The sequence below is a fragment of the Calypte anna genome, chromosome 1 (genome assembly GCF_003957555.1).
Source record: "Calypte anna isolate BGI_N300 chromosome 1, bCalAnn1_v1.p, whole genome shotgun sequence".
Lineage (NCBI taxonomy): Eukaryota > Metazoa > Chordata > Aves > Apodiformes > Trochilidae > Calypte > Calypte anna.
Genome location: NC_044244.1, coordinates 142,040,439 through 142,058,221, shown reverse-complemented (window position 1 = coordinate 142,058,221; position 17,783 = coordinate 142,040,439). Strand labels below are relative to the sequence as shown.

Genomic DNA, 17,783 nt, shown 5'->3' with positions numbered 1-17,783 from the left:
AGCCATTTTTCTTTCTCTGGGAAGCAGTACATCTTAAAAGCAGACCTGGTTTTAAAGTCTTGTAGAACATGGTTTTACAATTGGAGAAGCATCTTAAAATCATCTTAAGCAATAAGAAGAATAATGCAAGACTGCAAGGTTGCTGACATATGAGAGTATTCAGGTACCAAGGTCAGAGAGATGTTGCTGGTAGCTTTGATCAGCTACTAAGGAACTGACTTCACAGCTTGAACACAGAAAGGAAGTTTTACAGCTGGTTTGTATTACACTTACATCTGCTGTGGGCTCATTATTTACAAAAATTCAAAGGGAAAGGTCAGGCAGAGAACCCCTCTCTTTCTCTTCTTGAGGACTCCATGACTGTGTAGCAATTAGATACAGCTATGAAGAAATAATCCCATGATTTGAAAATACTTGGAACCCTGTCCTATTAAAGATCCACAGATTGTAGCAGCAGAAGAGTGCCCACTCCCCCATGAAGGCTCAGGGGTCCCTGTTTATTTTACTGCCATACAAATGCATTTTTAGCCCATTTGTGCAAAATCTGTCAAGCTGCATGGTGTTGAAGAGGTGGACAAGTGCAATACTCCATATTCCTGGGTAGCCAAACCAGTGATACCAAGAGAAGTGAGCTACAGCTGTATGACAGAGCTCCTTTTTCCCTGTGCAGTAAGAAGTATTTGCTGTAACATCATGAGGGGTAGGGGGGAAACGGGAGGCAGCTGGGATTAGACATCTGTGGCATGTAAATCTTGTTTTGTTTTTCTTTTTGTATATTTAAAAATTATTTTATATTTCTTGTTTGCTCTGCTGAATAATTTAATAATTACCTATAATAACCTTTTTTCATTTTTGTGCCATTTCCTATTCTCTTTGAAAACACTGTAATAACCATGTAAAAAGTTATGGTGGCCGCAAGTCAGCTCTACATTTACTTTGTGTGGTATGCATGCCAGATATGGACCCAGATTATCCAGATGTCTAGAGGAATAAAGTCTTAGGCAAGGAATAACTCCTTGCAGAGTCACCTTAGTTATCCTAGGAAATTTTGAAATTAGAAGGTGAAGAGAAAATATCTCTGTTGCTTAAGAAAACTCTCATGGGATTTCTTTTTTTTTCTTTTAAAAAGGTAATATATCAAATAAAGATTTAAATGTTTGCAAAACATTTACTTATCTATGAATACTCTTAATACAGCTATCTGTACTAGAAGAAAACTGTCATACAGGATTTATTCTGAGCTCTTCCAAAGTAGTCCATCCATTTCGTCCATCTTCAGAAATGGCTTGAAAAGACGTGTTTAAAATGGAACCTTTTCTTATTCTTTGCTTCTGTCTCTGCTTGAATAGTGAGGCAAGATATTGTGGCCTTTTTCTTTTTTGATAACCTCAGGGACCTTTTCTATTTTGAGACTATTTCAGAACTGTGTGAAGTTGGAGGTTTGCTTCCCACTGGAGGTTTGCTTCTAGTATGGCCATGGATATTTGCCTGGATCTCTGGGCTGCAGCATCTGCAAAAGATTCCTTTTTAAAACACGATGTTTGTTTTTAAGTAAACTTTGAAACTTCCTCAGTAAACTGGGTTTTTATCAAAGTCTCTTGTTCATATCTTTTACTTCTCTTTTGCACTTTAAACTTCATTGTGGGATTTTCCTCCCCCTCAAAGAAGATGCTTTTGTGGTTGAAATACAGTACTGGATTTCAGGAAATCAAGAGTTCAGTTTCTGGTTCAACCACAAATTTCCTGTGCGATTGGCTTGGTTCTCTGCAGATGCACTGATAATGCTTTATTAATTTGCAGGTTAGCAGGGCCCATCTTGTGTATTTAATCTGATACTCCACACAATGGAAAAGAAAACAAACATTAATTGTTTGCAGAAACTACTGGGTTTGTGTCTCCTGCAGCATCTTGGAAGGTTTTCCTAGCTTTGATTTTGTTCAAGAATTTATTTTTCCTAGTGCAACAAGCATCTCCATTAAGAGTCTTCAGTGGTAATATGGTAGGGTTTTAAATTATTAATTAGAGTTTTACCTAAAAGTTTGCTCTCTTTCCCAAAAGTAGAAGACTTGATAAAGAAAAATTCTTAGATTATCTAAAGCATTTCTTAATAGTTTTCCTTGGCTAATATAAAGAAATGCCTTAGTCAGTCCAACAGAGGGTCCAACATAGCTCATTCTTTGAGTTAAAGAGGCACTAAACAGTTGAATTCACTACCTGTGGATCAACTGGATGTGGGTCATGGATCCACTATCATCGATCAACTACTGTGCATGCAAATAGGACCATACTTTCAGAAAATGTTTATTACAAAGATTTACACCTATCTGCTTCCAGAGTTATATTGCCAAGACTACCATTTAATGCAACGGCATTTTCTTTTCTAGAAATGGTCTGGGAAAATGCTTGAGGTGGCCACTTGTTGCCCAAAGATTTTAGTGCACACATGTGTAGGATAGTGGGTGTGTCTCAGACCAAAAACCTGGTGGCAATATGGTACCAACTTTTGCAAAAGGGTTTTCAGAGAAGCTGACCAGTAGAAGCAGGATGCTAACCACAGACTGAATACTCTTTCCTTGGTGACTTCTTTAGGCCTCTAATATTCATTCTGGATTTTTGTTCTGAACCCTTTTGCCATCAGTTTTGGCAGTAAAAACCATACAGAAACAGTTTTGTTGCTGTGAAAGCAGGGTTGCAAAGCATATTTTTGCTTGATATTTTGCTCCAGCATGTATATCCATATATTACACTTCTGTTTCAACAAGAGTTCTAGTGTCATTCAACTAAGTATATTTCCAGGCAATTCATGTTGTTTTTCATGATTGGTGTCTCATTATCATAAGTGATCATTTCACTGTTTTTTCTCATCACATCAGTTGTTTAAAATCATATTTTCTTTCAAAACACTTAACTGCTTATGAAGCTATAGAACAACACAAGTTTGCTAAGTGAACCTTTTGATACTTAACTAGAATTACCTATTGAATTTAACCATTTCCTAAGTGTGGGCTCTTCTGATTTTCCTCATCTCCTCTTTGAAATTCTCATTTATCAGAATGATGAGCAAGACAAAGCTGGGTGTCTTACAGATGCCCTCTTTTTCACCACAATTATTTTGGCAGCCCAAATAACGACCCCATTTAAAGAAGGTGGGGAGGCTGGGAACAGCCTATTTTCTCTAGAAGCAAGTAGAGTGATGCTAATTATATACCTGTCAGTCATTTTTCTGCATGTTAATGACTGCAGAGACCTCACTGCCCAATGGTTTCTCAGTATTCCTGGATCACTAGTTATAACTTTCATTCTCTCACTTGGTTAAGTTTTCTTAAATAGAGCTTCTTTTCCAACTGTCTTATTTTAGGAATACTGTCAGTACAAGGCTGGGAATGTTCTGATGTCTAGTGATAACTTCAAGGCACATCTGTTTAGTTCTAATAATTACTTATTCTGTTCCAAAAAACCTGAAACCCTTAGGTCATCTAAATTTCCTTTAAAATGCAGCCCTTTATACACCTTAACTTAGCCTTGAAAATAGGTATAGAACAGTGTTATATTCTGCTCTTATTTCACCCTACACTGATTTCTGTATTATTTCTCAGCGTTTATATATGCCCTCTGGGGGTATGTTAAGATATGTGGGGGTTTTTTTCCCCTCTGCATTTAGGAAAATGATTACTTGTCTACCCAGGTCATTGGGTGGTTGCTAAGGTTGGAAAAGTGAGGAAAAGAATACTTGGCATCACAATGGAAGATGGTAAAGCTTATAATAACCTTTCCTTTCTCATAGTCTTAAGACACAGAAGTAGGAGAGGATATAGAAATATTTACTCTGGTGTTGCTCTTTCTTCTTTCTCCTTCCCAACAGAGTCAACTTAGTCTGAAATTCTCTGGCAAATGTTGCCATTAGGATTCATTACACAGTACTCAGACCTGTTAAGGTTCTCTCTCTTGCAAAGATAAAGTTTACTTACATGGTAAAATCTAGGTTCCAGTGCAGGAGTTGACCTGTTGATTTTAGTCCTGGTAGTGATGCCTGTGGTGTGTGTGTGTGTGAGAGAGAGAGAAAATACAAACAGTGTAATGAACATTTTTGGGGTATTTAGTTAATCTTTCTGCTACTTCAGAGAAGAAAGGAATCCTAATGCAGGAGTTTATGATGAAAGTACTAGTAACATCTTAAGATGAGCTTAAGCCAGACAGTCACAATTCACTTAAGTATATATGTTTAAAGTTTGCCTTTTTTTTTTTTTTAATTCTTTAAATGTTATTTTCCTTCTATGCCCCTTCTTCTTTTTTTCACTTCTCTTATGCTTTCCCATTGTCTATTTTGCACCCTTTCTACTTCCCCCCTCCCTGCCTAAAGTTTCCTCTCCCTGCTTCTCTGTCTCCTTTTGCATTAGACCAGGTCCTTGAAATATGCAGAGAAACTGTATTTATTAGATAAATTTAATAAAAACTCACTCCTTTGTAAGTTAATATTTTTAAATCTCTGCAGGTATTTTAAAACTGTGTGGATGAGGCACTTCAGCACATGCTCTAGTGGGAATGGGGATAGAGTTTTTTTGGGTTGTTTTTTTTTGTGGGGGGGGGTGTTAGGGATGTTGGTGGTTGAACATGGTGATCTTAGAGGTCTTTTCCAGCCATAACAGTTCTATGATTCTGTGAATATGATGATCTGAACTTCAGAATCTGCAACTTCATGTAATAACCAGTAATCAGTTACTCATAACAGGGAATATTTTTCACTGTAGTGTTTAGGAAACCTCAAAATTTTCTTTTTGAAGAGGTTGTACCCCCTGTGGGCATATAGATACTTCAGAGATGAACATATATATACAAAAATACAGATTATATTATGTATGTACACAGAACCTCTCTGTACCTACACACAGACAGGCACACACATTGTCATATGTATATATCTTTTAAGTAGCACTGGATGATACACTGCCAGGAAACTTTACATTCTTTCTGCACTTGTAGATAAGGCTCTAACTTGCCAGTGGCTGTGCCTAAATTTAAAAGATAATGGGAAACAGTAATAGTAAGCTGACACAAAATTAGTTGAAAGTGAAAGGAGGAAGGTAGATTGAGCAAGCAGCTCATGAGAAAGTATTTATTTCCAAAATGCAGCAGAGAAAGAAGAAAACTGAACAGCAAGAGAATCTTAGACATTCACTCTGTACATTAAGATTAATGGTTCTATCAACGGCTTCATATGACAGGAAATGATCTGGGCGTTTTGTTCACTTATTCTGGATGCCCTTAGTTTCAGAGAGCAACTGATAACATGGATTGCACCTCAGAAGGGGACAGCTGAACTCTCCCTCTGGCTTTAGTGAGGAAAGAGCAGCGATGAAATCCGTGGACTGTATGCACGTCATCCAACAAAAGGATACCGCCTCCTCTCCCTCTGCCCCCCCGGGTGCTGCTGCAGGCACCACGGGACTTTTTTCTGTCACATTCCTGTGGCTTGCAATGCTCCTGTCCTCTTGTCTTGCAGCAGTGTCTCTTTACCATGTTATCACCCTGAAAACAGAACTGGAAGCTCTGCGCAGCGAGCTGATCTATGGGCTCCAGGCAAGGTCTCCTCTGGATCAGCCACCTGTGTCCCCAGATGAAAATGAAGTGGGAACCCCTGTTCCTTCCTACCTGCAAGTGTCTGCAGCTGGCTCCTGGCAGGTAAGCTGGAGGGATGGCTTTTGCCTTGCAAGGGATGGAGAAATATGAGGCTGCCTTCACTGACTGTCAGCTCTTCCCCTTAGGAGAACAGGCTTCCTGGCCCTGGTCCAGCTGAAAGCTTCCAAAAGGAAATCTGGAATGGGAACAGAAACAGGGGGAGAAGGTCCATTGCCCACACAGAAGAAACAGGTAAATAGCAGCTGGTGAAGTGGGTTGGGATGCTGCAGCTGGATACTTTCTTGAGAAGAGCAGCAGTGCTTGACTCTTATCTTCTCTTGTCAGCTGATGGGTGCTCCCAGAGCCCATTAAGCTTTTTACAATTAATGCTGACTGAGTTGTGTTAACTGTGGGAATATTTCCTTAAAGGTTACTATACTGTTTAAGGTACAAAATATTCATGCTATCTGCAGGTTAAACTTTGAATGTTAGATCCCAGGCTGCTGCTTATAACACAGGTATTTCTCCATCATGCAGTAAATTTCTTCTGATTGCAAGTTGCCTGGTTTTTATTTGATGGAATTAAAGCTCCAGGTGATATCTAACTTGTTTCTCTCTGATCAGTATTAGAGAGGGAAAGCTATTATTAAAAAACTCCAAGTCATTTTTTTCTGAGATAACATGTTCATCCTAAAAGAGAGCCATAACAAGAAAACTCCTTAACTTTAGGGAAGGGGGAGCCTTCAAAGAGAAAGGCTAGCTTGTACCTGTCAAAAAAAGGAGACTACAAGGAATTCAGAAGCTTAGTGTAAATTCTGCAGTAAAACAATCAGAAAGATTTATAAAGACATGACTGTCCAGTGAGAATTTTTGTCATGGCCATTTTAACAAGTCCTGCAGAGAACACTGAAAACTGTGCTCTCTAAAAGGCAACCAATATGTATTATAATGCTGAAATGTTAATGGGATATATTTTTTTGGGGGGGGGGGATAAAATACCTACATATTTTTCTTTTCCTCTTTCCAAACACAATAATGCCTGAGAGAATGAAATGCAGAATATTATTATAACAATTAGCATACATGCTCTAATTGCACAGAGTAACTGAAAATGTTCTTGGGTTGCTGAATAAGTTCAATCTTCTTATTTGCACTTTCAGATTGTTTTAACTGATGAAAGCTGATGTATTGAATTATTAATAGATTAATTTGAAATTGAGTTATTTGCAGGCTACTTGCAGGTTATTTGAAGACTAAACGCTAATCGACTAATTAATGTGAAATGTATTTCACTTAAGCTTCAGCAAGGTAAATGTAATTTAAATTCTAGAATATAATCACTCTACTTATATTCAAGTCTCTCAAAAGGGAATATTCATCACTCAAAATCCACTGCTTTAGATGGGATTTATTCTATTTCATTAGTAATCTTTGGTTCCAGGTCTTGGCTAAGAGTGATTTTACAAACAAGACTGATGACAAGATTGCTTAAATTTCATTTCTTGTATCTTGTTTCCTATCACAGGAACTACAGAGCTTCCTTGCTCTCCCATTTCATCTCCCAAATAAAAGCTAGCAATCTTTTATAGCTAAGTACACAAGGTACACAAGTAAGTTCAAAAATAAGGAGGCATGTTTTTTTTTAAATTCATGTTACAGCATCTCCCCAAGTTTTTCTGTTTCCTCCACAATAGCTTTCATCTTTATTCTTTCTGCTGTTTCAGAGTGCATGGAGGAGAGAAGGGTTTTGAGCTCCTCAGCCATACTTCTGGCAGATGTAAGATCCTTCTCATCAGGCAGCTACCTTTGATTATACCTACTTATCTCAGAGGGTTGGAGCACCTCTCCTGGGAAGACAGGCTGAGGGAGTTGTGGTTTTTCAGTCTGGAGAAGAGAAAGTTCCAGGGAGACACTGTAGAGGCTTTCCAGTGCCTGAAGGGACCTTCAAAAAAGCTGGAGAGGGACCTTTTACAAGGGCATTTTAGTGATAGGGTGATAACGAAGAGTTTTAAACTGGAAAGAGGGTAGATTTAAATAAGATCTTAGAAATAAATGATTGGCTGTGATTGTGGTGAGACACTGGTAGAGGCTGCACAGAGAAACTCTGTCAGCCCCCTCCCTGGAAGTGTTCAAGGTCAGGTGGAATGGGGCTTGATGCAACCTGGTCTGGAAGTGTCCCTGCCCATGTAGGGATGTTGGAACTAGATGACCTTTAATCATATATTCAACCAAAACCATCCTATGATTCTATGATTTTACTTCACATAAAGTTTGAATTAAGCAGCTTGTTTCTGTAAGTTTTTGTGAGGTTTATTGTTTGGGTTTTTTTTGGTTTTGAAGATGGAGCTGGCTTAAAATTGTTTAGGATGGGTCACAGCAAGAACAGAATATTCACTTGAAAGGGAAAAGTGACAGTGGCTTACCTATTACAAAACTGTTTTCTAACACTGTCATGTTTTTTGTATATAGATAAGAAATAAAGTAGCTTAGAAATCTTGCACGTATATAACAAGTCATCCATCAGATTATCTTTTCTGCCTGCTTTTTTTTAGAATGAATTAAACTTTTTAGGGTTCACTAAGATGTTTAATTTTCTCAGGTCAGACTTGACTGGTGAACACGCACCTGGTAGTCATAGCTAAATTTTGTTTTAAGAGAGTAAACAAAATAATATGGTGGTGCATTCATAGTGCTGAACCCTGTCTGTTTAATGGTCATGTACACACAGTTACTGGCCCTGCATTTTGATCTTCTCATATCCATTTCTGGGTACCAGGATCCTGTCAGACTCTGAATTGTCCTGGGGATGCACTGCACTCACTCTGGTCTGACTGAGTGAGGTTCCTTGCTCTTGTTCAGCTTCTCTTTGCTTCAATAAGGTATCAAAGCAGAGTCTGGTCTCATAGTTAACTGTTGACTCATATTTTCACTTTAACATGGACTAATTCCTTAGAATGTGAATACTTGAAAATGTCATTGATAAAAAATAGTTTCTCATTAGAGATCAGAAGAAAAATCCAGATCCATCATTTTGTTTATAAAAATGTTGTGGTTCAATTCTAGGTTAAGTTTTTTGGTTTTGTTTTTGTTTCTTAAATTTAATTATTCCAGAATTGGATGCCCCACACTTCTTCTTAGGCCCAGCACAACTGTACTTGAACATTTATTCTCTTTTCTGTTTGCTTGATTTACATAAAAGTGGCCATTAATCAGAATTTGAATTGAAATGGCAATTGAATGAAAATGAATCTAACACATTGTTTTTTCATATTTTGTGGGGTACGTATTTGTCTGTGTTCATGCATAAATCTATTAGTCATCAGTAAGTGTATGTACATTTTGAGTCTTGAGAAAATTTCCAACTCAAGTAGGTTGAAGAGATGCATTTCAAGCATCAATTCCAAATATAGGTCTGCAGTTATCAGTCAGAACCAGAGCTCTTGGTACAAAGAGTAGGAGTTAGGGGTGATTTAGAAAGGCACATATTAATGTGCAGACAGATCATCTAATTCTGGCAAATGTCTTATCAGGACACATAAGAACAGGTGTAATTTTCTATTATTATTTTTTTTTAATAAACTTTGCCTCTAGAGGAAAATTGCTACACAACAAAAACCTTTCATGAATTTTATGCTCTGGTCACAGTTATTGATTGCCTTGCCTGCACATTTCTGTCTATGCTCAATATGTTCTTGAGTTCAGGAACAAGACACACATTCCATTTCCTTAACCAGTACAGTGTACAAATGTCAAGTTTCATTTACAAGCTCTATCTGTGCCTCATCTTGATCGTTATTGTAGGATTCTCATTCCTGCTGCCAGCTAAGGAAGCAAGCACCAGGCCTTCTGTAAACTCAAATTCAGGCAATGTTCTGCTGTGATAAGATTGGAGCACCCAAGGACTCCAATCCTTGTATTTAATTTGGTGTACTGAGTTATCCACCTCAACCAGTCTGATGGTGTGTATGGAAGGAACTCTGGAGAAATTCTAAGTAATTACACAAAGCAGTGAAAACAGGCTAACCAGATATAGGACTTGGCAAGTATTTTTTTACTAGGAGTTCCCAGGTGCAACACCAATAACCCAAATAACTATTGCCATGCAAACATGATGTATAAGTTGTTCTTGGTAGAGTTGCCTTACTGGCAAACTGGTACATTGGTGGGGTAGAAGTGCTTGGATTGTGTGTTATTGTCACAAATCCGTGTCACAGAGGGATAGCATGGACTTTTGCAAGTGGAACATGAATTCCCTCACCCAATATTTGGATTACTTCTTTTTTAGTTAAGGAAGGGAAATAGAAGAGTTCTCTTGTTAAGAAAAAAAGACCTACTTCTTGAAAAGATGTTATTCTTTTTTGTTTCTGATGATACCAGGCTAACCCAAAAGTAAGTCCTCTATCTGAAAGAATAGAAAATTAGCTAATACAGTGCTTGCAATTTTACATGAAGGATTCCACTTAATGACAGAATCAGTGTTGCATATTCTGCTGAAAGCTGTGCAATCAAAAGTAGACTCTAATTTTAAAAACCAATATTCTGGTTTACACTGTGTAAAGAAGTATGCATAAGGTATTCTTAATTCTTACTAAATTATTTCCTTATTATTCCAATTGCAACATATTCTGGTGAGGCCAAACTAATGCTACCAATATTATGAAGATATTTATTAGATCTGAGTCATATCTGTAACTATGACCAAGCCATTTTAATGCAGGGATTTATTTGATCCATGATTAATGCCATGTAAGGCTTTTTAATTAAAATGCAACAAATTTACTGATACATAAAAATTAAAAAGCAAAAATTAAAAAAAGATCTCTTGTGATGAGAAATGAAGATGTTAAGGGAGGAACTGCAAATCAAGAACATGCATATGAGTTATAAACTGAATTATGTAGTCTTTAAGTATGTTTCAGGAAGTCTACAGAGAACAGATCTAGACCAAAGAAGGAACCTAAACAAGTGGGTCTGGTTTTTAAAGTTCAGCATTTGGGTGGGTTTTGTTGGTTTTTTGTGTCTTTTTGGCTTTGTTCTTGTTGTTCTGTTTTGTTTTGGTTTGCTTTTTATTTCATCAAAAAATGAGATACACGACTCAGCCCTCAGATATTGAAACTTAAAAATTTGTTCTTGAGATCACAGATAGCAAACTTGAAATTTTGTTTGGATGGATTATGAAGTAGGACTGCAAACCATTAAAATCATTATAGAAATTAAATAATACAAAAACTCGTGTTGGAGAACAAATTTGGTTTTACCAATATCAGGTCTTAAATCATGCAGATATTAAGGAGTCTGCATTCCTATCTGTTTGCAAAAGCTAGCTTTTTTAAAAAAATTGTGGTTACATTGCTCAACCAGTGGAGAACACATACTTTGAGGTGCAGGCTGTGGTTTATAAAGACATCTGAAGTGACTGACTTCTTCAGAATCAAATGTTCTGTTCATGGAAGAGGAGAGACTGAAATGTTCTCCTCACCCACACTTCACAGTGTGGTTAAAATCAGAAAAAAATAAATGGTTGTCAAAGCAAAGCAATTACATGAATCTGCAAGAGAATGGGTTCACACTTGGTTGTTCTAGATACATTCTACAGCTAGACTTCATGGTGACACTCAGTGTAGATATTTTTACTCATTCTAAAGACAAATTTTATGAATCCTGTAATCTGCTTGCATTATTAATTGTTAAAAATATTTTAGAATACAAACCTGATGCTCAGGTTTGATTTACACTGAGTTGAAGGGCATTCGGGTAAAGCTTTTGATATGTTCTGCTCAGTACTAATAGTAACTGTTCAACTCATATTTTTAAATGCATATATTATTGATATTGTACTTCTGGTAAGATTTGGGTCCTTCTAGGAATAGAAAAACATTTCTTAGAAATGGTAACTTTTTACTGAAAATCCCTATTAATTTACCCAGAAAATATACTCCATGTTTTCTCCTCAAAATTACTGTTGTTTACTCTGAATTTGTTTCAATGTATTAGTGATTTTTAAGCATGTATTTAATTCCATGGGGGTCAAAGTGAAGTGCTTGTATATACTGGAAATAGTTATGTGTCAGTCTTGGCTTCTGAACATCTTTTTTAACCATGTTGCTCAATCCCTCAAACACTTCTTTTTAAATATTAGTTTTCCTTCCTGACTTTAGTTAACTGTGTTAATTTCTGTTTTCTATACTGTCGTGAATGACACTGCTTTATCTGTATTTCTCCCTGAAGACCAAGCTTATTATGGTCTGTGGAGCCTTATTTCTGTCTGCATGCATTAAAAAAAAAAAAAAAAAAAAAAAAAAAAAAAAAAAAAAAGACACAAAGATAGTGAGATTTTTTTAGAGGTTATATGTAGATTTGATATAATAAACTGAATGAAGGGGAGTTGGTTTGTGTTGATGGTGATGACTACTATTTCAATGCTGCAAACAACCGAAACATAAACCCAGACTTTCAAGCTCTAAACTGGGACAGTTTTGAGAATGTCAATCAAAACTTGAGAATGTCAATCAAGTTTGATGTGCAAGTTTAACAGGAGCTGCTAAAGTAGCCATAACTTGTACTGCCTGAGGACACCACTTGTTGGTACCCAGCTGGGCAGCAGCTGGTGAATCATAAACAAGAGAGGATTTGTTGGTTAATGAAAAGTCCAGTGGCCACACTAATGAGTTCTTTTCAAAGCAAGAATCAAGATTTTTATTTAGCTTACTGAAATACTACAGAATCAGAAAATTCCATTCACTAAGGAGGCACTTTACTACAAAAGAGAGTAAATTAATACCTTTTCAAATAAATTATCTGATGTGCTTTGTTGTGCGACTCCAGAAAGTCACACTTTATTTTTACTTGGAAACTTATTTTTCCAAAAGTTCTGATATTCACAAGTGTGATAGAAAAATGAGTAAAATATGAGACCTTCCTCAATTTTGTGTTGACTTGTTTTTTGTATTCCTTATCAGAAGACAGGGAATTCAGGTGCCTTTAAATTCTTGGTTTGAAGATCTGTATATTTTAACACATTATTATGACTGTTAGTACATTCACTTGGTTTCTTTCAAGTACATTGTATGTTTTATGTATGTATGTAACACTTTGTCTAGCCTTTCAAGCAGCACCAGAGACAGATGTTTTAAGTAAAATATGCTCTAAGCAAATGCAACTACCCTTTGTTTTTTTTATCCTGTTCCCTGACATTTATGCTTACCAGATGGTTTTTTAAAAGATCTTTGTGAATCTGTATTTTAACATACTGCATTATTTTTCTCTGATCAAAGTCCCAGTTTCTCATCAGTGTCACATACAGTTCTGAGTAGCACATCAGTTTTGAGAAATTCTAAGCTATTTGTTAAGTGTGCATCAGTTTGCTAACAGTCATTTCTGTATCTTCCCTCTTAGTCTCAGTATAGGGTGACTGATTGGGGGTATCTGAAAACATATTATATACTTATAAAACTATGTCTGTATGGATTTTGAGAACTTGTCTTGAAAGTACCATGTAACCACTATATGTGACTAATATTTTACAGTAGCTATGACTGGAAACTGATTTATATAAATAATATAGTAAACACCATTAGAGAATCTCGTATATGTCACAGCAGGCAGGGTTTTTTTTGAGCATTTGTTGTGAAAATGAGCAAGGTTAATTGATCTGATGATTCCTTACTCTTTTGATTTACTGCTACATTTTTGAGTTACACTAGAACTAGAGATTTAAACAAGCAAGTGGTACTTGTGCTGCTATCTGAGCCTTCCTTCTTAGTTGCAGGATGTCTGAAAGTTATCTACTTACTATCTATGTGTTGTAGAATGAATTTTTGCTTGGCTTTGAGTATGATCTTCATTAAAACTGACAGATTGCTTTCTAATAAGTAGGGAGACTGGGAGATTTTTTTTCTCGTGTCCTTCCTTTCTAAACAAATAGTTTTAAAAGCTTACTCTGTTCTATTACTGACTTACATCTTTGATTTCAAAATGCTTTCACTTTGCAGTGCTGCAGCCCTGCCTGCAACTGATCGCTGACAGCAAAAGTGATATCCAACAGGAAGGTAAGAATCTGTTTCATGATTTATAGGTAACTATTTCATGTATCAACTTTTTCATCCAATTTCATCTGACTTCAAAGCAGTAACTGTGTCATGGAGGTAAAAAAAAAACCAACAACAAAACAAAACAAACAAACAAAAAAAACCCCAAACAAAAAAGAGAGAGAGAGAGAGAGAGATGCCTTTATACAGTCAACTCTTGCAAATATCCTCTTTTCAGTGGGGAAATCCAGCTATCCAGCTATCCAGCTGGAAGTCTTAACTAGAAGTCATCCTTGTTCATTTTTGGGGAATGAAAATGAAGAAAGTAACTTTTCATTCAGATTACTCAGAAGATTATTATTTCTTTCAGATGATTCAAGCATTGTCCCTTGGCTTCTGAGCTTTAAACGGGGAACAGCTCTGGAAGAACAAGGAAATAAAATAGTGGTCAAAGAAACAGGATATTTTTTCATATATGGCCAGGTGAGAAATCTCAGTTTGCTTATCACCTGAATTTGTAAATTATTTTTAATGTCTCCACACAATGTTTTTGATGTCTGAACCTCTTCATCCTTTAGGTTTTATATACGGACACAACATTTGCTATGGGACACCTAATACAGAGGAAGAAGGCCCACGTGTTTGGTGATGATCTCAGCTTGGTGACACTGTTTCGTTGCATCCAAAATATGCCACAGTCTTATCCGAATAATTCTTGCTATACTGCTGGTAAACATATAAGTTTTCTTTTTCTTTGTTTATGAACATACTGTGTCAAATAGCAGCTGAAATGTTGGGTGATTAAATATTGTGATGGTTGTAAAGAAATGGATTGCATTAATGGATCTGGTTAACTGAAAAATTAGAGAATACTTTTAAAAATATAGTTTTATATAAAATATATAGGCAATTGGAGGGTATGCATCTAACTTAGCTGATATGATTAATTTGTCTTTCTTCATTAACTATATAATTTGGTTAGCTACTTTGGTGCTTTCAGTTAGATTCCTGAAGCAGGCAAAAGGAACAAATATTTTTCTTATTGAAGAAATCAGTTTAACTACACTTTGAATTCCATATTTAATTATCCCAATAAAATATGTATGAATTTTAACTATCCAATTTTTTAATACCTTACTGTGGGATTTCCAAAGGTCTAAGTTTTATTCTCTACTCCTTATAATGGGTGCTGCAGTTTTACTCTTTGATTAGATGAAAAGTAGTTGATTCCTATAAGGAGCTCTTTCTGACTGCTCAAATTAGAAACACCACAAGAAAGACAAGTTAAAATAGTTAATGCAAGTCCAGCAGGTTCAATGCTGGATATATGTGTATATATCCCTGCAGTAGAATTTAAGAAATTATTTTCAAGGCCTATTGAACCTCATTCAGTAGCTCTTATCTGTCTGTCTTTCCCCCTTAGTGGTGGATTTGAAGTCTTCCTGTTTTGTTATTTTTCAGTAAGATCTGTGTGAAAACACACTACCATTTTTTTCAGTGCAATATAAAGAAAATTACATTGGGTGATGGAATGTAGTGGCATTAAAAAAACGAGATAGAGAAGGAAGCTATTTTTTTTCCAAATATAAATAATATAAATAAGGACTTTCTCCTAGCTGAGAGACCAGTTTCTTTAACTTTCTGTATGTCCACCCCGACACACACAATCTCTCTTGCATTATAGCCACCTTCAGTTTCATCCATCCTCTTATTTCCCCCTTGAATTAATCCCCCCACTTCCTTAACTAGGATATCTGCTCAATCCTGCCACTCCACAGTTCCTGCTTCCTGAATTCCCACTCTTCTGTTTTCACTCAGAAAACCAAACCTGAGTGCAATATCTCGTGTGTTTAAGCACGTGTTGGAGCAGATGCCAGATGAGCTCTTAGCTCAGGGACTGCCACTCAAAGGGGAGTTGCTTTTGGTTGTGTCCTCTCAGCCGATGCGTGGCAGGCAGGAAGCACTTTTGTGCTCTGCTGTTGCAGTGGATCAGCTGATGTCTGGTAATTTCATTTGGTTGGTAAAGCTCATGAGATCCCCTACAGAAGTGGGAACTGAGCAGTCTAGGACCAGCAATAAGCAGTGCTGTCCTCGACCATCACACCACCGTAGCAGAAGGAATCTGGGTACACCAGAATTTTTGCAGCATTTGCTTAAGTGAACTCTATTATACTGATTGCAGAGTGGAAAGTAGGTCCAGCTCCACAGAGGATGTTAAGTGTCAGTTTTGAGTAGGCTGCAGTTTGAAAGATTGTGCCTAAAGAGAAAAAAAGCACTCATCACAAGTAACAAGCCATGCTTATATTTTTTAAAATGATATGTAATGACTTTTTGAATACCATTTATTAAAATAATATATTTGAAATACTAAGTTTAAAATATTCCAAATCTTTTGCCAGGCATTGCAAAATTAGAAGAAGGGGATGAACTTCAACTTACAATACCACGGAGAATGGCCAAAATATCTTTGGATGGTGATGGTACTTTTTTTGGTGCAGTTAGACTCCTCTGAAGCCCTTCATTTCTGTTACTATACTTCATGCAGTTTTCTTTTTTTTCTATGCTTTTGTTATTAAATATATTGAGTTTTAATAAAGCTGTCAATTTGGTATCTCCACATCCACCAGCAACTTCTGAGAACCTTTCTTCAGTGTAATAAGTGAACACAAAACAGTAAACAAACCAGACATACTTATGAGATGTAAGCATCGTGTGATTAACATAAAGCCAACTTATTTTAGACAATGGGAGACAAAGTTACAAGTGTAAAGCAATGGGGTTTTTTGGCTTTGGAACAGTTACTAGTCCATAGGGTAAATTAAGGGAAGAGTTTACCATAAAGATAGCACAAAGAGGACAAGTGACTATCAAATCCCTAGGTTAGCCATAGGCTTTTTCTGCAGTTTTGAATAAATTGCTCATGTCTGTTATACAACAACAACAATAACAACAAATCAGATCTGTGGAGAGGCTTAACAAGTTTTTTTAAGTTTATTTTTTTTCTTTCTGTTTTGTTTGGTAGGTAAGATTTATGCCTTTTTTAACCTCAAGAATCCATGGCTATTGCATGGTTAAGATGATCGCATGGTAATATTGTGCTCAAGACTTCTAGGAGCTATTGTAATACAAGCACTGAATATTTATTCCTCTGATCTTCAAAGAAATAACAAAGTGATGCTGAAAGAGACAAAATAATAAAACCCACAGTAATGAAACTTACATAATTTGAAAATTTTTAATGGCTTGAGAATTGTGTCATAGAAGTTCATTTAGTAAAGAAAATGGGTTTGTATATTGCAGCCTCTTCATCTGTTTTTATAAATTGTGCTGATTTGATTGAGGTCTTGTGCTGACAGGCAGTAAATAAAAGAGATTTGGAACTAAGAATTAGGAACAATATCAAATTAGTGAAACAATTGATTCAGCTTCTCTGGGTTTTGAGAAGACATTTCAGCAGTAAATATATTTGTATTGCATTACCACACTGGGATTTTTATGAGGCTTAACTACCGTTTCAAAATATCTGGAAGTCCTCCTTATAGAAATTTATTTACTTATGTGTGCTGGAACTGAGATGATAATGTTGATGATGATGATGATGATGATGATGATTATCATCATTAAACTTTGAAGTGTTAGGTTTGCCAAAAAGGTATTTTAAATCCTCTACAAGAGCCCTCAGTTTAACCACAGGTTCTGTGAATCTGCAGGTAGATAAAACAATTGCTAGCATGCAGTGAGTTGTCTATTACTATTGTTATACATTAAACAGATGCCCAAAATCCATAATCAGAAGGTTCTTGATTTTAGCATTCATAGTGATTGTAGAAAAAAATATTTTTACAGTTGCTTTCCCAGAGGCTTGGTGTCTAAACTTGCAAATTTAACTTTTGCTATGTAAGTTTCCCCAGTGGTTTCAGTGGGCTTGCGTGTGCTTCACTTAAGTCAGTTCTGAAGGCACATTAGAAAGTGTAGCTTTGATATAAACAGATGCTAATATTTTAAACATACAGAACAACAAAAAATCTGTGATGCTAAGTCAGTTTTTACAACTGTCCTCTTTCCTCACCATATTACTTCCTTCTGCTGCTGGTGAATGTTGACAGCACAGAACTTTGGAAACTCCTTGGGGTGTGGTGT

At 36.3% G+C, this 17,783-nt stretch overlaps 1 protein-coding gene across 1 annotated transcript; it reads left to right on the top strand.

Moving 5' to 3' along the window:
* Positions 1–5,274: 5,274 nt before the first annotated feature.
* Positions 5,275–16,501, top strand: TNFSF13B (TNF superfamily member 13b). The gene is made up of 6 exons (XM_008492632.1): positions 5,275–5,679; positions 5,763–5,868; positions 13,608–13,664; positions 14,014–14,126; positions 14,222–14,372; positions 16,043–16,501. Exons 1-6 carry the CDS (start codon positions 5,353–5,355, stop codon positions 16,153–16,155), a joined length of 867 nt encoding a protein of 288 aa, XP_008490854.1. The 5' UTR covers positions 5,275–5,352; the 3' UTR covers positions 16,156–16,501.
* The last annotated feature ends 1,282 nt before the right edge of the window (positions 16,502–17,783 follow it).

Coding starts and splice junctions, on each gene's coding strand:
- TNFSF13B (XM_008492632.1), top strand. CDS start 5,353: ATGAAATCCGTGGACTGTATGCACGTCATCCAACAAAAGGATACCGCC. Junction 5,869..13,607: donor TGCCCACACAGAAGAAACAG/GTAAATAGCAGC, acceptor TTCACTTTGCAG/TGCTGCAGCCCTGCCTGCAA. Junction 14,373..16,042: donor TAATTCTTGCTATACTGCTG/GTAAACATATAA, acceptor ATCTTTTGCCAG/GCATTGCAAAATTAGAAGAA.